Raw genomic sequence first — 23,385 nt, forward strand, 5'->3', positions numbered from 1 at the left:
TTCCTTTCTGTCTCACTTAAATACTTTCCCTTTCTCTCTGCCTCCTCTTTTCACCATCTTCCTCACTTTTTGCGCACTTTGCCTAAACTTTTTCCTCTTTTCGGCCTTTCCTTTTTATCCTTTCACTTGTTTTCCTCTCGTTTTTCTGTCATTCCAATCTCTTTCCCCTTTCCTACGCTTCTTTTCACTCCCTCGAACTATTTTACCCATATTTTCTTTTTAACTCCCTTCCCTTGTTACTTTTCTTTTTTAAACATTCCTCGTTTTCTTTTTTTTCTTCTTCATGTCTTGGTTTTATTTTACCCATACTTTCTTTTTTTCTCCCTTCCTTTGACACTTTTCTTTTTAACCATCTCTCGTTTTCTTTTATTCCCCTTTCGTTTCTTGGATTTATTTTCCTTCTTCCTCTTTCTTCCCCTTCCTTTCGATTCTTACAATAATTTTCCTCGCATTTTCTTGTTCAGTTATCTCTTTCTGCGATTTACTTGTTTTCATTCTCACCTTCATGTCTCTCAATAATATCTAAATCGTTTTCCTGTCTCTTCTTTCCCCATTTTTCCTCTTCCTCCCTTCGTTTTGTTACTTATAACCATTTCAATCATATTTTCTTGCCATTTTCTCTCTTTCCCTTTATCCTTTTTTTTTTAATCTCCATATTTTTCCATAGTTTTCCATTCGTTTTACAAGTCTTTTCTTCCTTTCTTTCTCCCCCTTTTCCCCTTCGTCTTGCTACTTGTAATAATTTCACTCACATTTTCTTGTAATTTTCTCTTTCCCTTTATCCTTTCACCTTTCTTTTAATCTCTTCATATTTTTCCATAGTTTTCCATTCGTTTTACAAGTCTTTTCTTCCTTCCTTTCTCCCCCCCTTTTCCCTTCGTTTTGCTACTTATAATCATTTCACTCACACTGCATTTTTTTTAAGTAGAGGAAACAGTTCAAGGGGAAAAAAAGGGGAACAATAATGAAAAAAAGAGCCCGCTACTATTGTCCTTTTTCTCTTTTTTTTTTTTGCCTTTTCACATGACATTTATCACCTTCATTTGTTTACAATTTCTTCTTGCTCCCAGTCTTTTCTTCCCTTCCTCTTCTTCCTTTCCCTCCTAACCCTTTTACTCACATTTTCTTGTCTTTTCCTCTTTTTCCCTTTCTTCCTCTAGTTTATCCACCTTTTCATTTCAGTTTCTTCTCGTTTCCCTTTCTTTTCTATTCCTTCTCTCCTTCCTTTCGCTCCTTCTAACCCTTTTCACTCATTTTCTTGTCATTTTTTCTCATTCTTTCTGCGTTTTTATCTTTCCTTTCAAATCACCTTTTTTTTTCAGTTCCTACTTGTGTCCGTGTCTTTTCCTTCCTCTCTCCCCATTCATCATCATCTACAACCCTTTCATTCACATTTTCTCGTCATTTTCTCTTTCTTTCCGTCCGCTCACCTCTTCTTTATTCTCACATTCATTTATTTTTAGCCTCCTCTTTTTCCCTCTTTTCTTCTCTTTCTCCGTTTTTCTTTCCTCACTTATAACCCTTTCACTTGCATTTTTTTCTTTCTTTTTCTTCCTTCCCCTTCACCTTTCCTTTATCCACCTTTTCATTTGTTTTCAGTTTCCTCTGGTTTTCTTCTGTTCTTCCTTTCTCCCCTTTCTTTCGCTCCTTTCACCAATTTTTCGATTATTCTTTCTTTCTTCCCTTTCACATTTTAACCCGCCACCATCATCATCATCATCATCATCTTGTTTTCCTGTGCTTTCTTCCGTTCTTCCTTTTTCCCCTTCCTTTCACTTCTTTAAAGTATTTCATAAACTGTTACATTCATTCATGTTATCTGTCCCTTTTTTTTCTCTTCCTTTCTTCCACTTCACACGTTCCATATCATCATCTTCACTTTATTCCACAGTTTCCCTCTCTATTCCTGTCTTTTCTTCCCTGTCTCCCTTTCCTAACATCACTTATAACCCGTTCACACGTATTTCCTTCTCATGTTCAATTCTCTTTTCCTTTTTTACTATTTCATTCTTCCACTTCACATCTTCTATATCCTCCTCTTCATTTTTTTCCATAGTTTCCCTCTCTATCCCTGTCTTTTCTTCCCTTTCTCCCCTTCCTCCCATCACTTGTAACCCTTTCACATATATTTCCTTGCCTTGTTCTTTCCTTGTGTCCTTTTCTCTCTTTCTTCCACTTCACATCTTCTATATCCTCTTCTTATTTTCTTCCATAGTTTCCATCTCTGTCCTCTTCTTTTCCTCCTTTTCTCCCTTTCCTAACATCACTTACAACCCTTTCATTCATATTTCCTTGTCTTGTTCTTTCCTTGTGTCCTTCTACCTCTTTCTTTCTTCCACTTCACCTCTTCGCCAGACGTGATGCTATCCTTGTATAATTCCATGGTAAGACCGCACCTCGAGTATGCAGTACAGTTCTGGTCTCCTAATTACAGAAAGGACATTGCTTTACTGGAAAGGATTCAACGACGCGCCACAAAGATGATTCCAACCTTAAGGGCTCAACCGTACGAGGAACGATTCAAGCGACTCAATCTCTTTACATTGGAGAAAAGACGCCTGCGAGGGGATATGATTCAAGTCTTCAAGTATCTGAAAAAATTCAATAACGTCGATTACTCCAAATTCTTTGAACTGCAAACCAACCTAAGAACTAGAAATAACGGTTTACCCATTCAGTCCAGTCGATGTAACACAGACATCGGAAGGAGTTTCTTTTCAAACCGAGTCATCCGTCACTGGAACAATCTTCCTTTAGAAGTAGTAAATGCTAATACTATCAATTCCTTCAAATATCGAATCGACCGTCACTTCGCTGCGTCGGGAGTAAACTGAATATTGATGTGCTTTCATCTGCTCCTCAATATCGAGGTGCTTTCATCTGCTCCTCAATGTCGAGGTGCTTTCATCTGCTCCCCAGGCCCCAAGTGGCTGTCGAGCAGATTATATCACCAAAGCCGGCAACCTCGTAATGAGCCAACAGGCTTTCTGTTGCCTGCATTTCCATGTTTCCATGTTTCTATATCCTCTCCTTCACTTTATTCCATAGTTTCCCTCTATCCCTGTCTTTTCTTCTATTTCTCCCTTCCCTCCCATCACTTGTAACCCTTTCACACATATTTGCTTGTCATGTTTTCCTTTTGTCCTTTCACCTTTACGTTAACCTCCCCTTCACTTCTTGCTATAGTTTCCCCTCGTCTCCTTGTCTACCCTGTCTTCCTCTTTACCCTTCCCCTTCTTAACATTCGCTTCACTTCTTTCCATAGTTTACCCTCGTTTCCCGGTCTTCCTCTCTGCCCTTCCCCGTTTTCTTTGCTCTCCCTCCGGTAATTTATTCACTCGAACACGCCCCGCCTACCCAACTGATTGTTTTCCTGAAATAGAGACCGCTGGGAGACACACTGGCCGAGATAGGGAAAAAAAAGTGCTCTCTCTCTCTCTCTCTCTCTCTCTCTCTCTCTCTCTCTCTCTCTCTCTCTCTCTCTCTCTCTCTCTCTCTCTCTCTCTCTCTCTCTCTCTCTCTCTCGAAGGAATGAAAATTTACGGTTCAACACAAGGAATTAATCTCGTTCAAGGGTATCTTTTTATTTCTTTTCTTTATTCATTTTTTTTCCTTTTTTAATTTGCTGTGTGTGTGTGTGTGTGTGTGTGTGTGTGTGTGTGTGTGTGTGTGTGTGTGTGTGTGTGTGTGTGTGTGTGTGTGTGTGTGTGTGTGTACTTCCGTTTGTCTTTGTTTCTTTGCTTGCTTGTTTTTTATCACTTTTTCTTATTTTGCATCAGTCTGCTCTTCTCTCTCTATCTATCTATCCACCTATCTATCTGTCCAACTGTCTATCTTTCTATACGTCTGCCAATCAGATTGTCTATCGAGCTATCTATCTATCTATCTATATATCTATCTGTATCCATATATCCACTTATCCATATGTCTATCCGTCTATCTATCCGTCTGTTCACTTATCTATCTGCCTATCTATTTATCTATCTAAACGTCTACCTATCTGACCGTCTTACTAGCTGTCTCAATCTATCTATCTATCTATTATCTATTCCCTTTTATATCTGTCTATCTGTTTCCAATTTAAACAAGGAGATGGAGTGAGACGAACGAGACGGGAAAGAGAGATAAAAAGACGAAAAAAAAGAGGCGATAAATATATTCACACACACACACACACACACACACACACACACACACACACACACACGCAACACACACGCAACACACACACACACACACACACACACGGGAGGGCCATTTTAATATTCCCCAAAGAGGACGACAACTATGTTTTAACCCTGAGCGCCCATCCATCTCGGGCGGCGGGAGGGAAAGGAGTGAAGAGGGAAAGAGGAAGGGACAGGGAGCGATGGAGGGATGGAAGGTGGAGGGCAATGACGAAGGGAGTGAAGGCAAGAGGCGGCAAGGAAAAAGGCAAGGAGGGAATGACATAGGAAAAAGAAGGGGAGGAAGGAGAGTGAAGGATAAAGGAAAGGATGGAAGGAAGGAAGGCAAGGAGGAAGAGAATGGGAGAAAAGCCAAAAAAAAAAGGGAAAGGAATGAAAGGAAAAGAGATATGGAGAGAGGAAAGGACAGGGAACGAGGGAAGGAAGAAGGGAGGCAGGCAATGAGGAAGATAATGAAGGGTAATGAGAAAACAGTTGAAAAGGAAGAAGGATAGGTGTGAAGGATATAAGGAAAAGAAGAAGGGACAGAGGGCAAGGGAGAGAAGGGAGGAAGGCAATGATGAAGAGAAGGAGAGAAAAGATGAAAAGGAAAAAAGGAAGCTGGGAAGGACATGAGTAAGAAGAAGAAGGAATAGGTAAAGGATATAGGCAAGAATGAAATAATGAAGGAAGAATGAAGGAAAATACAAGGAAAAAGGTACGGAGGGAAGGACATAAGGAAGGAGAAGAAAGAATAGGGAAAGGACATAGAAAAAAATGGAAGGAGGGAAACAGAAAACAAGGGAAAAGGGAAGAAAGCAAGGACATAATGAGAAGAAAGGATAGATAAAGGAAAGAGTACAGAAAGAAGGAAGGCAGCTGAAGAGAAAGACGGAAAAAGACGAAAAGGAAAAAAATGGAAGGAGAGAAGAACACAATGAAGGAAAAGAAGGAAAACGCAAGAAAAAGCAAGTTAGAAAGGAAAAAATGAGAGAAAAGGAACACGAAAATATGGAAAGAATGAAGGGAAGGAAAGAAGGCAATGAAGAAATGAACGCAGGAAAAAGAGAACGAGGAAGAGGGAAGGAGAGACGGAAATGACGAAGGAGAAGGAAATAATGAAAACAGAAGGAAAGGAGAAGAAAAGGAAAAGGATTTGGGGCATGGGAATAGAGAGGGAAAGGAAAGAAGGTAGGTATGAGGGAGAGAATGAGAGAAAAAGACAGGGAAAAAGGAAATTAGAAAAGATATGAGGAAAAGTGGAAGGGACAGGGAACGAGGGAGGCAACGATGAAGAGAACGAAGGATAAAGATGAAAAAGAAAAAAGTGAAAAAGAGGACAAAGGGAGACGTAAGACATTAAAGGAAAAGTATGCTGAAAGGAAAATGATGAGAGAAAAAGCACAAGAAAACAGGGAAAAAATGGAAGGACGCAAGGAAGGAAGGTTAATGAAGAAGAGAAAGATGGAAATAGATGAAAATAAAGAAGAGAAGGACGGAAGGACATGAGGAAGGAAAAGAGAAGGAAAACATGGAAAGAAAACAACAAAATGGGAATGGAAAGAATGAGAGAAATAGGACATGGAAATAGGGAAAGAATGGAAGGAAGAAAGAAAATGAAGGACAGAATAAAGGAAAAAGATGACAAGGACAAAGGGAAGGAGGAAAGACAATAAGAAGGAGAGGTGAAGAAGGAAAACATGAAGGAAATGAAGCCGGAGGAAAAAGAATTAGGAATAAAAGCGACAATGAAAAGTAGTGAGGAAAAATGAAAGTAAGAAAGAAAGAAGGAAAATACGAGAAAAATAATCAAGAAAAGAGAGAGGAAAGGAGGGAAGATAATGAGGAAGGAGGAAGAATTCATAGGGAAGGGAGGAAAATATGGAGGGAAAAACGAGAAAGGAGAAAATGGTGAAGGAAAAGGAAAGAAAAAAATGAAAAAATGGAAAAAGAAAAGCAGCGATAGGAAAGAAGGCAAAGCAAGAAAGGGAAGGAGTAAAAGGAAATTAGGGAAAAAAATAAGAAGGGTAAAAGCAGCTAAAGAAAACTAGGAAAAAGAGAAAAAAATGAGAGGGAAAAGAAAAAAAAGAAGGAAAGAGGAAGCGAGACGAATTATGCAAGAAAAAGAGGGCAAAGAAAGATAAAAAGAAAGTAGGAAAAGGAATGAGGAAGAGAAAGCCGTGAGACGTGAGGGAAAAAAGAAAAGGATTGCTTGAGGACAGAGGGGAAGAGGAGGAAGAGGAGGAGGAGGAAAAATACTATTGGGAAAAGAAGCAAAAGAAGACAAGAATTATGTTACGTCAGGGGAGAAAAGGGAGGAAAAATATGCTGATGAAAGGACGGGAGGGAAAAAAGTGTGTAATAGGCGTGAAGGGAAGAAAGTGAAGGGATGGGAAAAACATACGAGGGAAAAATGTGTCAAGGATGGAAGAGGAAAATGGGATAGAGAGGATAAAGTTGGAGACAGTCTAGTGGAGGAGAAAGAAGAGGAGGAGGAGGAGAAAGAAGAGGAGGAGGAGGAGAAAGAAGAGGAGGAGGAGGAGAAAGAAGAGGAGGAGGAGGAAGAGAAAGAAGAGGAGGGAAGAAAGTAGTGGCAGTAGTGCTTTCAAGGAGAAAAGTTTGTAAGAGGAAGAAAAGAGAAGACTCAAGAAAATAGAAAATGATAATAAATCAGAAGAAAATAATGGGAGGAGGAGGAAGAGGAAGAGGAGGAGGAAGCATGAAAACATGGAAGGACGGGCAACAGGAAGCCCATCGGCTCATACGAGGTTGCCCGCTCTAGTGATATGATCTGCTCGCCGGTCAGTTCGTGCATGCAAAGCAGACCAAAAAAATGTATCTTTGTTTACTCCTGTTGCAACGAAGTAACAGTCGATGCACTTACTACTTCAGCAGGAATATAGTTCTAATGGCGTATGCCTCGGTTTGAAAAGAAACTCTTTCCAATGTCTGTATTCCATCGCCTCGCTTGGATAGGTAGACCGATGTTTCTGGTTCTTGAGTTGGTTTGCAACTCGAAAAACCTGGAGTAGTCGACGTTACTAAAGTTTTTCAAGTACTTGATGATCTGAATCATATGCCCTCGTAGGCGTCTCATTTCCAGTCAAAAGAAGTTTAGTCGCCTGAGTCGTTCTTCGTACGGCTGAGCCATTTAGGGTGGGAACATTTTCGTAGCGCGTCGCTGAACTCTTTCTAACAATTCAATGTCCTTCTTGTAATTAAGGGACCAAAACTGCACTGCACATTCGAGGTGAGGTCTTACCATTAAGTTACACAGGGATAACATCAATTACGGCGTCTTACACTCGAAGTTCCTTGCTGTGAACTCGAGCATAGGATTAGAGGGAGGAGGAGGAGGAGTAAAGAAAAAGAAAAGAGCGATAGAAATAGAATTGCTCATTATTTCATTCCTGTATCCTCTCATTTTCACATTTTCCTCTTTTTTTCTCCCATTCTCTATTTCCTTTGTAAGCCTCTTCTCTCTCCTTTTTATCCTATTTTCTTCTCCTTTTTCTTTCCTCTCTTCAGTAATTCAGTTTCTTTCCTTGTTTCCTTTTCTATCTCCTCTCATTTATGTCTCTTTTTCGTTATCATATCCCTTTACTTTCCTTCCTTTCATAATTTATTCTTTCTCTTCCCTTCATTACTTATTCCTGAACGTGTCCTTCCTCGTTTCAACCTCTATCTATTTTTTCTTACTCCATTCCTGTTTTCTTTCAACTCTTTACGTTTTCTTCCACAATTTCTTCCCTTCATTCTGCCGCTCCTTCCTTCACAGTCTTCTCTTTCCTTTCCTCTTCTGCCCTCTCATCTTTTCCTCTTCCTCCTCCTGCCCTATCTTTCCCTCTTTTCCGATATTTATCTTTTACCTTCCTTTCATTAATTTTCCTCCACTTTTTTCCCTCTTTCCTCTCCCACATTTCTCCCTTCCTTGATTTCCTCCTCCTTTCCTTCCTTTCTTCCACGCTAGCCTTTCCCTTCCTCCTCCTCCTCCTCCTCCGCTGCATTCTCCTCCTCCTCCTCCTACAACTTCCTTCTAATCCTTCCTTCCTTTGTAGGCGCCCATTACACATATCCTGTCTGCCTTCCTCCTCCTCCTCCTCTTCCTCTTCCTCCTCCTTCACAACTCACACAAACTCGCCTTCCTTCCTCATGAACGTCAAAACAAAAGTATATTATTTTTACGATTCGCGGGTCACAAGCAATTTTTTCCTTACTTTATTTTGCCGCTTTATTTTTTTTACTTTATTTTTCCTGTTTTTTTCTTTGTTTTCTAATTTATTTTCTTACAATATATTTTCTTTTCTTTACTTTCTGCTATATTTTTTTCTAGATTGTTTTTTTTTTGTGTTTCTTGATTTTCTTACTTTATTTTCTTATATTATTATTTCGTTGTGTTTCTTCATTGTTTTTTTTTTATATTTGTTTTATTATTCGGCGTTTTTAGTGTATTTACTTATTTTTTTTTCTTTATTCTTTGGTTATATTTATTTTCTTTATTCAATTTATTCAATACTTTTTTCACACACACACACACACACACACACACACACACGCACACTGACAAGGGCACAAAACACTTAACCCATTCCTATTTTTTTTTTTCTTCCCTTCTTCATCCTACTCTTTCCTCCTCTTTCTCTCTCCTCTCTCCTTTCCCCGTTCTGACCTCTTTCCCCTCTTCCTTACTCTCCTTCTCCTCCCTTTACACTTCACCTTCTTTTTCTTTATCTCCTTCCCTTTCCCCCTCTCTTTCTCTTCCCCTCCTCTTCCCTTCCTTATTTTCCATCCTTTCCCTCATTTTTTCATTTTTCATTTCTTCCTCCCTTCTCCCCTTCCCTTCCCTTTTCCTTCCTTTTCTCTCATTCTTTTCCTCTCCTCTCTCTTTCCCTTCCCTTTCTCTCCTTTATCCAGATCTTGCCTTCCCTTTTCTTTTCCTTATTTCTCTTTCGCCACCTTGCTTTTATTTCTCTTTATTCGCATCCTCTCCTCCTCTAACCTCCATATCCTATTCCCCTTATCCTCTCTTTTCTATTCTCAACTACTCCTTACCTTCCTCTCCTATTTTTTCACTTTTTTTATTTTTACATTTCCCTTTCCTTCCCTTTAACTTTCCCCCTCTCCCCTTCCTTCCCCTCTTCCTCTCTCCCTTTCTCCTTTTTAGTTTCCCCTTCTCACCTTTCTCCTCTTTTTCCCTCCTTCCTCTCTCCCTTTCCTTCTCTCCCCTCTTTTCCCCTTTTCTTTTTCAGTTTTCCCCTCTCACCTCTCTCCTCTCTCCTCTCTTTCCCTCCTTCCCCTCTCCCTTTCCTCATCTCCCTTCCGCTTTCATTCTTCCCTCCCTCCCTTTTCCTCTCTCTCCCTCCCTCTCCCATCCCTCCCTCCGCCCCTTGATTTAAGTAAACAAACCCTAGTAAACAGACAACATTTACTGTCAACACGAAACCGCCGTATATTTTTTCCTCCCATATTTATTTTCCAGTGGAACATTTTACTTTTTTCTTCTCGTTTTTCTTTTCTATATAACTGGTGTCTTCCTGTACCCTGTTCCCTCTTTTACATGCGTTTTTTTTTCTTCGTCTTTCCTTCCTCTCCTCTTTCTGCATTGTTCCTTTATCTTTACTTTTTCCTGTACACTTTCCTCTTTCAATTGTCCCTCTTTTTTATCTTTCCCATTTTTTTCCTTTGCTTTCTCTTCCTGCACTTTTTTTCTTTCCTTTTTCTTTATAGCTCCTTCCTCTTTACTTTAATTTCCTGTATATGTCTTCTAAATATCCTTATCTTTCCTTTCCTTTTCTTTTTCTTTATTTGTCTTCTTGTTTACTTTCTCTTCCAGCATCTTTTCCTTTCCTTTTCCTTTGTTGCTCCTTCCTCTTTACTTTCATTTCCTGTATATCTGTCTTTTAAATATCCTTAACTTTCCTTTCCTTTTCTCTTGCATTATCTGTCTTCTTGTTTGCTTTTTCTTCATGCACCTTTTCCTCTCTTTTTAATGTCAGTTTTCTTTTCCTTCTTTTTCCTTTACTGCTCCTCTTCTTTATTTTCTTTTCCTGCACCCATTTATCTTTTCAATTGCCGTTTTCTTTCTTTCTCTTCCTTTTATGTCTCTTTCCTTTATTTTTTCTTTCGTGCAGTTTGTCCTCTTTAGTTTTCTCTACCTTAATATCCATTCCTCACTCTTACCCCTTGCCATGTTTTTTGTCTCTTTTTGCAATATTTCTTTCTTTCCGTTCCACCCTTTTAAATGTTCTAGTCTACATTTTCTTCTATGAATGTTTCTCGGTTTACTCTATTTTGCCTTCGTGTTCCTTTTTATTCTTTTTCCCTTCTTTGAATGTTCTTTTTCATTCCACCTTACCCTACTGTTCTTTCTGTTCCTTTCCTCTTTTAAATACTTCTTTACTTATCTTATGTCCTTTAAATGATTACTTTCTCTATTTTTTTAGTTTTTTTTCCCATTCTCTCCTTTAATTAGCGTTTCCTTTCCAATTTTCTTTTTTAAATCCATTGTTCTTCCTCTTTTCTCCCCTGCTCTTCCCTAAAATGTCTCTCTCTCCCTCCCTTTGCTGTAGCCATCTCGTTCCTTCGGGTTTCCACTCTCTTTATATTCAACTCCCTCTCTCTCTTTATCTCTTTAAAATAATTGTTCTCTCTTTTCTCTTAAAATTCTCCTCTTATTTGTCTTCCCTTTCCCTTCCCTTTCCCTTCCTTCGTCTCTTTTACCTTCACCATAAAACAATCGTTCTCCTCCCTCTCTCTCACAGTCATGCCCATTTATCTGCTTTGCCATCCTCTTCAAAGTCTGCGTCAGAAGTATTAAAATAATATTGCCATGAAACATTATTCACGGAAAGTATAATACCCTTGTTACTGAAACGCAGAGCCGGCACAAAAAGGCCGGCACACAGTGAAATATTCAACGCAGCATCACGGGCGGCGCGGCAAACGTATGCGACACATGAATTGAATATTGAATTGTCACAAGAACATTAATTAAAACTGATCACATCGGAAAATAGTTCAACTGCTTTTACATGAGCATAACCATTTTCACATGAGCATAACCATTTTCACTTCCTTTTTAATGATACAACGGTTAGGTGACGGGATTTTTAAGTTTAATTCACGATGTAGAGTTTTTTTTTCTTAGATCGGAAAGCTTTGAAAAAATAATCCGAATAATTGTGTAGCGTACTTGCGAGATGTTTTGATCAACATTTGAACTCTCAAAGTTTCGTAGCCACAGCTGAAAAGTATTGTTAGTCATTTTGCTGATAATCAATGCTATCAATTAACAAAAGTTTATGAACGTTCTGAAAGATGAGCTTTTTAATAACGATGCTGCGTAACCGAATTATTTTGAATATATTTTTAGCATGGGCCGAAACGTTCTCTTTTGTGACATTTTCCTTGTTACGAAGGTCAAGGACAAGTCCCCTCACCTCTTCCTTAATTGTTTTGCTCCCTCTCCTTCCTCCAGCACCTCCTTTGCTTCTCTTTCCTTGCCTGGTAAACTGAACTGGTACACTCTGGAGCAGACTTCCTTTGTCTGTATCTCCTCTTCTCTTCTCCCGAAATTGACCTCTCTTTTGGCCTCTTGCTCTGTTTGATGGAGCAACGCCTGGCGGCCTTTTCTGTTGCTTTTTTGTTGTTGTTTTATTACCCTTGAGCTGTCTCTCTTCTTGTAAAAAAATAATAAAAAGTTCCTTTCCACATATAATCCTTTCACTCTAAATTATAGCCAAAATATCCTCCATGCTTACCCTTTCTTTCCCTCTGAACATTCTTCTCTCCCTCACACTTTCTAAAAAATACGTAACTCCTTTCCAGCGACTAACACTATATTCCCTCCCCTTGTTCCTCTTCTCTCTCCTCCGTGTCATCCCCCATCCATCACCCTTCTACCTTCTGCCCTCTACTCTCCACTGTTATATCATCCTCTCCCCTCTCCCTTCCCTTCTCTCCCTTCCTTTCCATCTTGCCTAACATCCTCCTCGTCCATTCCATACTCTCCTCTCCTTGGCTAACACCCTCTTGTCTCCTTTTTTCTTCTCTTCTTTTCTGTTTCCCCTCCTTAACACACACACTATTCCTCTTATCTCTCCCTCCTCCTTTACTTTCTCTCTTCTTCCTCCTCTCTCCTTTCCCTTCTCTCCTCTCCCTTGGTTAACACCCTCTTGTCTCCTTTTCTCTTTTCTCTTCTCTTCTTTTCTGTTTCCCCTCCCTAACACACTATTTCTTTCATCTCTCCCTCCTCCTTTACTTTCTCTCTTCTTCCTCCTCTCTTCTTTCCCTTCTTCTTTAGTCTTCTCTTCACCCTCTCCCTGTCCCCTCGCTAATAGACTCGAGCTACCATCTCCCCCCTCCCCCACCTCTCCTTCCCCTTACTACCCTTTTCCTCTCCCTTCTCTCCCCTCTTCTCTGCCTCGCGCTCTCCCCTCCTCTCCTCTTCTCTCTCCCCTCTTCTCCAGAAAAAAAGGGGGAAAAAATGAAATTGCAAGGCGGCCGGAACACAACACAACAAATTTCTCTCTCTCTCTCTCTCTCTCTCTCTCTCTCTCTCTCTCTCTCTCTCTCTCTCTCTCTCTCTCTCTCTCTCTCTCTCTCTCTCTCTCTCTCTCTCTCTCTCTCTCTCTCTCTCTCTCTCTCTCTCTCTCTCTCATCACCACCCCTATCATCACCACTACCATCATTACCACCAGCATCACAACCACAACCACCAGCACCACCACCATTAACACCAGCGCAATCACATTCACTATAACCACTACCATCATCATCAACACCATCATCATCATCATCACAACCACTATCATCACAACCATCATCACTGTTATCATCACCTCTCCTCTCCTCTCCTCCCTTTGTCTCCTCCGTTCATATATAATTTCCAGGTTAAATGTGACTAGCTTTTTTTTTCTCTCCCTGTCAGCTCAGTATTATGGCGCGAATATTCACTATGACACACGAGAAATGATGATGATAATAATAATAATAATAATAAAAATAATAATAATAACCATAATTAAGTCATTCTTCTATTTATTATTCAGTAGGTGAGCTTCTCCCACTACGCACCTCGTATAATTATATATTTTAGCTGCCTCCTAATATACGTAATTGCAAGGCGGATATTTCTCTCTCTCTCTCTCTCTCTCTCTCTCTCTCTCTCTCTCTCTCTCTCTCTCTCTCTCTCTCTCTCTCTCTCTCTCTCTCTCTCTCTCTCTCTCTCTCTCTCTCTCTCTCTCTCTCTCTCTCTCTCTCTCTCTCTCTCTCTCTCCACGAATTTACGTCAAACTTTTTTTTTTTGTCAGACTGCAAAAAACAAGATTACAGAAGTTGGTGGTAGAGGAGGGTAGGTTAAATTAAGTAAGGTTATATAAGCCTATGTGAAGTGAGGTTACGTAAGGTAAGGTAAGGATAGACAAGGTAAAATAAGGTTGAATAAGTTTGAGTTGGGTTAGGTTAGATTAGGTTTGGTTAGGTTTGAATTAGAATGAGTCAAGTTACACTGCTGGGTTAGGTTTGGATTGGGTTTGAATTGGGTTTGAATTGGGTTTGAATTGGGTTTGAATTGGGTTTGGTTTGAATTAGGTTTGGTTATAAAAGCTTAGGTTTAGATTATGTCTGGTAAGGTTTGGTTAGGTTAGCTTAGATTAGGATTAGGTTTGGTTATATTAGCTTAGGTCTGGAGTAGGTTTGGTTAGGTTTGGATTAGGTTCGGTTATGTTAGCTTAGGTTTGGATTAGGTTCGGTTATGTTAGCTTAGGTTTGGATTAGGTTCGGTTATGTTAGCTTAGGTTTGGATTAGGTTTGGTTATGTTAGCTTAGGTTTGGATTAGGTTTGGTTATGTTAGCTTAGGTTTGGATTAGGTTCGGTTAGGTTAAGATCAGTTTTGGTTATATTCGCATGGGTTTGGATAAGGGTTGGTTAGGTTTAGATCAGGTTTGGTTATATTCGCTTAAGTTTGGATTAGGTTTGGTCAGGTTAGCTTAGTTTTGGATTAGGTTTGGTTAAGTAAGATTAGGTTTGGTTGCGATGGCTCATGTTACAGTGCTATTCTACTGGTGTGCTGGTTTGTATGATGCTTGCCATGGTGATTAATGGTGATGTTTTCCCCATGTTCCCTTTAAAGGTCTGCTAGCGTGGCGATGGTGCTGGAAATAATCATAATTGTAGTGATGGTGGTAACAGTGACTATGGTGATGATAAGTAGAACAAATGATAATGATAATGCTCTTTTTTTATGCTTTGTTGGCGAGGTGATGCTGATGGTAGTGGTAATAGTGATGATGGTGAGGATGATGAGGTGTAGGTGTAAGCAAATTAAATGATAATGTTTTCTCGTTCTTCTTTCTTGGGTCAATGGTGTGGTGGTGGTGGTGGTGATGGTGATTGTGGTGATGGTGATGAAATGTGTGTGTGGTTTTTTTTTTACAACAAAGGAAACGGCTCAAGGACACAAAAAAGGAAACAATAATAAAAAATAAGCCCGCTACTCGCTGCTCCTAAAAAGAATCCAAAGAGGTGGCCGAAAGAGGGGTCAGTTTCGGGAGGAAGAGGGGTCAGTTTCGGGAGGAAGAGGGGTCAGTTTCGGGAGGAAGAGGGGTCAGTTTCGGGAGGAAGAGGGGTCAGTTTCGGGAGGAAGAGGGGTCAGTTTCGGGAGGAAGAGGGGTCAGTTTCGGGAGGAAGAGGGGTCAATTTCGGGAGGAAGAGGGGTCAATGTCGGGAGGAAGAGGGGTCAATGTCGGGAGGAAGAGGGGTCAATGTCGGGAGGAAGAGGGGTCAATGTCGGGAGGAAGAGGGGTCAATGTCGGGAGGAAGAGGGGTCAATGTCGGGAGGAAGAGGGGTCAATGTCTGGGAGGAAGAGGGGTCAATGTCAGGAGGAAGAGGGGTCAATGTCGGAGAAGAGGGTCAATGTCAGGAGGAAGAGGGTCAATGTCGGGAGGAAGAGGGGTCAATGTCGGGAGGAAGAGGGGTCAATGTCGGGAGGAAGAGGGGTCAATGTCGGGAGGAAGAGGGGTCAATGTCGGGAGGAAGAGGGGTCAATGTCGGGAGGAAGAGGGGTCAATGTCGGGAGGAAGAGGGGTCAATGTCGGGAGGAAGAGGGGTCAATGTCGGGAGGAAGAGGGGTCAATGTCGGGAGGAAGAGGGGTCAATGTCGGGAGGAAGAGGGTCAATTTCAGGAGGAAGAGGGTCAATGTCAGGAGGAAGAGGGTCAATGTCAGGAGGAAGAGGGTCAATGTCGGGAGGAAGAGGGGTCAATGTCGAGAGGAAGAGGGGTCAATGTCGGGAGGAAGAGGGGTCAATGTCGGGAGGAAGAGGGGTCAATGTCGGGAGGAAGAGGGGTCAATGACGGGAGGACGAGGGTCAATGTCAGGAGGAAGAGGGTCAATTTCAGGAGGAAGAGGGTCAATGTCAGGAGGAAGAGGGTCAATCCAGGAGGAAGAGGGTCAATTTCGGGAGGAAGAGGGTCAATGTCAGGAGGAAGAGGGTCAATGTCGGGAGGAAGAGGGGTCAATGTCGGGAGGAAGAGGGTCAATGTCGGGAGGAAGAGGGGTCAATGTCAGGAGTAAGAGGGTCACTGTCGGGAGGAAGAGGGGTCAATGTCGGGAGGAAGAGGGGTCAATGTCGGGAGGAAGAGGGGTCAATTTCGGGAGGAAGAGGGGTCAATGTCGGGAGGAAGAGGGGTCAATGTCGGGAGGAAGAGGGGTCAATGTCGGGAGGAAGAGGGGTCAATGTCGGGAGGAAGAGGGTCAATGTCAGGAGGAAGAGGGTCAATTTCAGGAGGAAGAGGGGTCAATGTCGTGAGGTAGAGGGGTCAATGTCGGGAGGAATCGGGGTCAATTTCGGGTGGAATAGGGGTCAATTTCGGGAGGAAGAGGGGTCAATTTCGGGAGGAAGAGGGGTCAATTTCGGGAGGAAGAGGGTCAATGTCAGGAGGAAGAGGGTCAATGTCAGGAAGAGGGTCAATTTCAGGAGGAAGAGGGTCAATTTCAGGAGGAAGAGGGTCAATTTCAGGAGGAAGAGGGTCAATGTCAGGAGGAAGAGGGTCAATGTCAGGAGGAAGAGGGTCAATTTCAGGAGGAAGATGGGTCAATGTCGTGAGGAAGAGGGGTCAATGTCGGGAGGAAGAGGGGTCAATGTCGGGAGGAAGAGGGGTCAATGTCAGGAGGAAGAGGGTCAATTTCGGGAGGAAGAGGGTCAATGTCAGGAGGAAGAGGGTCAATGTCAGGAGGAAGAGGGGTCAATGTCAGGAGGAAGAGGGGTCAATGTCAGGAGGAAGAGGGTCAATGTCAGGAGGAAGAGGGGTCAATTTCAGGAGGAAGAGGGTCAATGTCAGGAGGAAGAGGGGTCAATGTCAGGAGGAAGAGGGTCAATGTCAGGAGGAAGAGGGTCAATGTCGGGAGGAAGAGGGTCAATGTCAGGAGGAAGAGGGGTCAATGTCAGGAGGAAGAGGGTCAATGTCAGGAGGAAGAGGGTCAATTTCAGGAGGAAGAGGGGTCAATGTCAGGAGGAAGAGGGTCAATGTCAGGGAGGAAGAGGGGTCAATGTCAGGAGGAAGAGGGTCAATGTCAGGAGGAAGAGGGTCAATGTCAGGAGGAAGAGGGGTCAATGTCAGGAGGAAGAGGGTCAATGTCAGGAGGAAGAGGGGTCAATGTCGGGAGGAAGAGGGTCAATGTCAGGAGGAAGAGGGTCAATGTCGGGAGGAAGAGGGTCAATGTCAGGAGGAAGAGGGTCAATGTCAGGAGGAAGAGGGGTCAATTTCGGGAGGAAGAGGGGTCAATGTCGGGAGGAAGAGGGGTCAATTACGGGAGGAAGAGGTCAATGTCAGGAGGAAGAGGGGTCAATTTCAGGAGGAAGAGGGTCAATGTCAGGAGGAAGAGGTCAATGTCAGGAGGAAGAGGGGTCAATGTCAGGGAGGAAGAGGGTCAATGTCAGGAGGAAGAGGGGTCAATGTCAGGAGGAAGAGGGGTCAATGTCAGGAGGAAGAGGGTCAATGTCAGGAGGAAGAGGGTCAATGTCAGGAGGAAGAGGGTCAATGTCAGGAGGAAGAGGGTCAATGTCAGGAGGAAGAGGGTCAATGTCAGGAGGAAGAGGGTCAATGTCAGGAGGAAGAGGGTCAATGTCAGGAGGAAGAGGGGTCAATGTCGGAGGAAGAGGGGTCAATGTCAGGAGGAAGAGGGGTCAATGTCAGGAGGAAGAGGGTCAATTTCAGGAGGAAGAGGGTCAATTTCAGGAGGAAGAGGGGTCAATGTCGGGAGGAAGAGGGGTCAATGTCGGGAGGAAGAGGGGTCAATTTCGGGAGGAAGAGGGTCAATGTCAGGAGGAAGAGGGTCAATGTCAGGAGGAAGAGGGGTCAATGTCAGGAGGAAGAGGGTCAATGTCAGGAGGAAGAGGGGTCAATGTCAGGAGGAAGAGGGTCAATGTCAGGAGGAAGAGGGTCAATGTCAGGAGGAAGAGGGTCAATGTCAGGAGGAAGGGGTCAATGTCAGGAGGAAGAGGGTCAATGTCAGGAAGAGGGTCAATGTCAGGAGGAAGAGGGGTCAATGTCAGGAGGAAGAGGGGTCAATGTCAGGAGGAAGAGGGTCAATGTCAGGAGGAAGAGGGTCAATGTCAGGAGGAAGAGGGTCAATGTCAGGAGGAAGAGGGGTCAATTTCAGGAGGAAGAGGGTCAATGTCAGGAGGAAGAGGGGTCAATGTCAGGAGGAAGAGGGTCAATGTCAGGAGGAAGAGGGGTCAATGTCGGGAGGAAGAGGGGTCAATGTCGGGAGGAAGAGGGGTCAATTTCGGGAGGAAGAGGGGTCAAATTCGGGAGGAAGAGGGTCAATTTCGGGAGGAAGAGGGTCAAGTTCGGGAGGAAGAGGGGTCAATTTCGGGAGGAAGAGGGGTCAATTTCGGGAGGAAGAGGGGTCAATTTCAGGAGGAAGAGGGGTCAATGTCAGGGAGGAAGAGGGGTCAATGTCAGGAGGAAGAGGGTCAATGTCAGGAGGAAGAGGGTCAATTTCGGAGGAAGAGGGTCAATTTCGGGAGGAAGAGGGTCAATGTCAGGAGGAAGAGGGGTCAATTTCAGGAGGAAGAGGGGTCAATTTCAGGAGGAAGAGGGTCAATGTCAGGAGGAAGAGGGTCAATGTCAGGAGGAAGAGGGTCAATGTCAGGAGGAAGAGGGTCAATTTCAGGAGGAAGAGGGTCAATGTCAGGAGGAAGAGGGTCAATGTCAGGAGGAAGAGGGGTCAATTTCAGGAGGAAGAGGGGTCAATGTCAGGAGGAAGAGGGGTCAATTTCAGGAGGAAGAGGGGTCAATGTCAGGAGGAAGAGGGGTCAATGTCAGGAGGAAGAGGGGTCAATTTCAGGAGGAAGAGGGTCAATTTCAGGAGGAAGAGGGGTCAATGTCAGGAGGAAGAGGGGTCAATGTCAGGAGGAAGAGGGGTCAATTTCAGGAGGAAGAGGGTCAATTTCAGGAGGAAGAGGGTCAATTTCAGGAGGAAGAGGGGTCAATTTCAGGAGGAAGAGGGTCAATTTCAGGAGGAAGAGGGGTCAATTTCAGGAGGAAGAGGGTCAATTTCAGGAGGAAGAGGGGTCAATTTCAGGAGGAAGAGGGGTCAATTTCAGGAGGAAGAGGGTCAATTTCAGGAGGAAGAGGGTCAATTTCAGGAGGAAGAGGGGTCAATTTCAGGAGGAAGAGGGTCAATTTCAGGAAGAGGGGTCAATTTCGGGAGGAAGAGGGGTCAATTTCGGGAGGAAGAGGGGTCAATTTCGGGAGGAGAAGGGTCAATTTTGGGAGGAGAAGGGTCAATTTCGGGAGGAAGAGGGGTCAATTTCGGGAGGAAGAGGGGTCAATTTCGGGAGGAAGAGGGGTCAATTTCGGGAGGAAGAGGGGTCAATTTCGGGAGGAAGAGGGGTCAATTTCGGGAGGAAGAGGGGTCAATTTCGGGAGGAAGAGGTGGCAATTTCAGGAGGAAGAGGGTCAATTTCAGGGAGGAAGAGGGGTCAATTTCGGGAGGAAGAGGGGTCAATTTCGGGAGGAGAAGGGTCAATTTCGGGAGGAAGAGGGGTCAATTTCGGGAGGAAGAGGGGTCAATTTCGGGAGGAAGAGGGGTCAATTTCGGGAGGAAGAGGGGTCAATTTCGGGAGGAAGAGGGGTCAATTTCGGGAGGAAGAGGGGTCAATTTCGGGAGGAAGAGGGGTCAATTTCGGGAGGAAGAAGGTCAATTTCAGGAGGAAGAGGGTCAATTTCAGGAGGAAGAGGTCAATTTCGGGAGGAAGAGGGGTCAATTTCGGGAGGAGAAGGGTCAATTTCGGGAGGAACAGGTCAATTTCAGGAGGAAGAGGGTCAATTTCAGGAGGAAGAGGGGTCAATTTCAGGAGGAAGAGGGGTCAATTTCAGGAGGAAGAGGGTCAATTTCAGGAGGAAGAGGGTCAATTTCAGGAGGAAGAGGGTCAATTTCAGGAGGAAGATGGGTCAATTTCGGGAGTAAGTGGGGTCAATTTCGGGAGGAAGAGGGGTCAATTTCGGGAGGAGAAGGGTCAATTTCGGGAGGAGAAGGGTCAATTTCGGGAGGAGAAGGGTCAATTTCGGGAGGAAGAGGGGTCAATTTCGGGAGGAAGAGGGGTCAATTTCGGGAGGAGTAGGGTACATTTTGGGAGGAGAGTGGTCAATTTCGGGAGGAAGTGGGGTCAATTTTAGGAGGAGAAGGGTCAATTTCCGGAGGAAGAGGGGTCAATTTCAGGAGGAAGAGGTCAATTTCAGGAGGAAGAGGGGTCAATTTCAGGAGGAAGAGGGTCAATTTCAGGAGGAAGAGGGTCAATTTCAGGAGGAAGAGGTCAATTTCGGGAGGAAGAGGGGTCAATTTCGGCAGGAAGAGGGGTCAATTTCGGAAGGAAGAGGGGTCAATTTCGGAAGGAAGAGGGGTCAATTTCGGAAGGAAGAGGGGTCAATTTCGGGAGGAAGAGGGGTCAATTTTGGGAGGAGAAAGGTCAATTTCGGGAGGAAGAGGGGTCAATTTCGGGAGGAAGAGGGGTCAATTTCGGGAGGAAGAGGGGTCAATTTCGGGAGGAAGAGGGGTCAATTTCGGGAGGAAGAGGGGTCAATTTCGGGAGGAAGAGGGGTCAATTTCGGGAGGAAGAGGGGTCAATTTCGGGAGGAAGAGGGGTCAATTTCGGGAGGAAAACGGTCAATTTCAGGAGGAAGAGGGGTCAATTTCAGGAGGAAGAGGGGTCAATTTCAGGAGGAAGAGGGGTCAATTTCAGGAGGAAGAGGGTCAATTTCAGGAGGAAGAGGGGACAATTTCGGGAGGAAGAGGGGTCAATTTCGGGAGGAAGAGGGGTCAATTTCGGGAGGAAGAGGGGTCAATTTCGGGAGGAAGAGGGGTCAATTTCGGGAGGAAGAGGGGTCAATTTCGGGAGGAAGAGGGGTCAATTTCGGGAGGAGAAGGGTCAATTTCGGGAGGAGAAGGGTCAATTTCAGGAGGAAGAGGGTCAATTTCAGGAGGAAGAGGGTCAATTTCAGGAGGAAGAGGTCAATTTCGGGAGGCAGAGGGGTCAATTTCGGGAGGAAGAGGGGTCAATTTCGGGAGGAAGAGGGGTCAATTTCGGGAGGAAGTGGTCATTTCGGGAGGAAGAGGGTCAATTTCAGTGGTGTGGGTCAATTTGGGAGGAAGAGGGTCTACCACCACACACTCGGCATCTACACAGTGTGAGTACAGTCTCTGTTTCTCTCTGTCTCTCTCTCTGTCTCCCCTTTCCCTCGTTCTCCCCTTCCTTCCCCTTGCCTCCTTCCTACCCTTCCCCCTCCATCCTCTCCTCCTCTCTCCATCCCACTTTCCTTCCCTCCTTCCCTTCCTCCCCTTGCTCCTCCCCCTCCTCCCTTTCCTTCCCCTCCTCCCCATGGCCAAACTGACAAACTAAAATAGATCACCTTTCGCTCTTTTGTCTCTCTTTCTCTGTCTGTTTCTTTTTTGCTTCTTTCTTTCTTTCTTTCTTTCTCTCCCTTTTTCTTTATGAACTTGACACTCACGAAATGAACGCAAGCCACTTAAGGGAATTTGAAGCGACTGTAAATTTTTCCTTTCTCTTAATCTTCCTCTTTTTCACTTCTTTTTTTCAACATTTTTTTTTATCTCTCTCATTGTTACACTAATCCTTTTTTTCTCTTACTAACTCTTTTTTTTCTTTTATTCCTCTGTCTTTGTCCTTTATCGCTTGTCTTTGCGCCCTGAAGCCTTTGTTTTTGCTTCCAATTTTGTGTCCATATATAAAGTGTCTGTTTGTCTGTCCTTCTGTCTGTCTGTGTCTGTTTGTCTGTCTGTGTGTATGTGTGGATGTCCCAACCACTTGATAGCCAATTCCTCGCATTATGAACAGGTGAATGTACGTTTATGTGCGTGTATGTCCGTATAGGAGCTTGAAACACACACACACACACCTTCCCATTACTGTGTGTGTGTGTGTGTGTGTGTGTGTGTGTGTGTGTGTGTGTGTATATATGACTAATGGCTTTGGAGACACGGGTACGGTGTGGGTGTGTGTGTGTGTGTGTGTGTGTGTGTGTGTGTGTGTGTGTGTGTGGGTGTGTGGGTGTGGGTGTGTGTGTATGTGAGAGAGAGAGAGAGAGAGAGAGAGAGAGCTCATTCCTCCTTCATGACAGCTTAGCCTCATTACTCTTTTTGTTGATGAGTGTGTGTGTGTATGTGTGTGTGTATGTATGTATGTATGTATGTATGCATGTCTAAATGAATGAATGAATATTTAAATGAATAATGTAAGTCTTCTCAGTCCTTCTCTTTCACTACCAAATATAATCTCCAAAATTCATCACCACTCAATTTCCTCTCACCACCACCATCACCACCACCTCCTCCTCCACCACCACCACCAGCACATCTTTACCTGCCTCTCTCTCACTCTCACTTTCTTTCCCTCAGGTTACTCGCAGTCGTCTTATTCTTCCTGGAGACAACATGGGCAGTGACGCTCTTCCTTCGCGTGTGTGTGAGGTAAGGGGAGGAGGTAGGAAGGGGAGAGGAGGGGGAGAGGAGGGGGAGGGGAGAGGGAGGGAGGGGAGAAGGGAGCGACTGAAAGAAAGGAAGGGAAGCAAGGATGAATAGATGGTTGAACAGACTGAGGAAAGAAAACACGTATAGAGGAAGAGGTAGGAAGAGAAGGAAGGAAGGAACGAAGGAAGGAGCAAAGAAAGGAAGGAAGGAAGGAAAAAAGGAAATAAGAAAGTAAAGAAGGTAGTAAAAAAATATATACGTAGATATAAAAACGAAGATAAAATATGTAAAAAAAAAAATCGAACAAAAGATGATTGGAAGGAAGGTACGAAGGAAAGAAAGAAGGAAAGACGAACAATAATAATGAAACAAAATGAAAGAAAGAAGAAAAGGGAAAAAAATTTAAAAAGGAGGGAGAGACAGATACTCATATATATATATATATATATATATATATATATATATATATATATATATATATATATATATAAAAATTATCATACGCATAAAACTAAACCATCTTTTTTGCGTATATATAATTATCGCTTTTTCACGTATGCGAGATTAAAGCACGTCATATTCAAGGATAGGAGGGATTAAAAAACGAAAAGGAAATGGAGAAAGATAAAAAAAAGAGGAATGAAGAAATAATGCTGAGTAAAGAAGAAGAGAGTGAGAAGATGAAGAAGGAAGTAACAAAAAAAGAAAGGAGAGAAAGGAATTATGTCGTGTGGGAAAAAAACGGAAAATTAAGAATATAGGAGGAAGGGAAGGAGAAATAATGCTGAGTGTGGCTGAACAGTTGATGAAACGAGAGAATAAGCGAGGAAAGGAGAATAATAACAATGAAGGGAGAATATGAGGAGAGAGATAGAGATGTGGAGACTAAGAAGAGACTTTCAGGATTTCATGAATGGAAAATGATGGAGGAAGCACAAAAGGAGGAGGAGGAGGAACAGTTAGAGAAAGAGGAGGAGGAAGAGGAGGAGGAGCAGGAGGAGGAGGAAGAAGAAGAGGAGGAGCAGGAGGAGTAGGAGTTGGAAAAGGAGGAGGAGGAGGAGGAGAAAAGAGAGGGAGGAGGGGAGGAGGAGAGGGAGGAGAGGGAGGAAGAGAAGAAGGAGAAAGAGGAGAAAAAAAAGAAAGGACTGAAGGAGAGAAGTTATAAAAAAAAATTATGAAAGAAGAAAATTTGAGAAGAATAGAAGGAGGAAGGGAGGGAAGAAG

The 23,385-nt window shown here is 43.4% G+C and overlaps 1 protein-coding gene across 1 annotated transcript in view; it reads left to right on the plus strand.

Annotated features, from left to right (window-relative positions):
* The window catches only part of LOC126997806 (uncharacterized), a 104,386-nt gene that overhangs the window by 56,225 nt on the left and 24,776 nt on the right, over nt 1–23,385 (plus strand). The window contains exon 3 of the mRNA XM_050859019.1: nt 22,090–22,161. Within this exon, the coding sequence (XP_050714976.1) occupies nt 22,090–22,161 (72 nt within the window). The remainder of the gene's footprint in view (nt 1–22,089; nt 22,162–23,385) is intronic.

The sequence above is a fragment of the Eriocheir sinensis genome, chromosome 13, assembly GCF_024679095.1.
Source record: "Eriocheir sinensis breed Jianghai 21 chromosome 13, ASM2467909v1, whole genome shotgun sequence".
In the NCBI taxonomy this organism is placed as follows: domain Eukaryota; kingdom Metazoa; phylum Arthropoda; class Malacostraca; order Decapoda; family Varunidae; genus Eriocheir; species Eriocheir sinensis.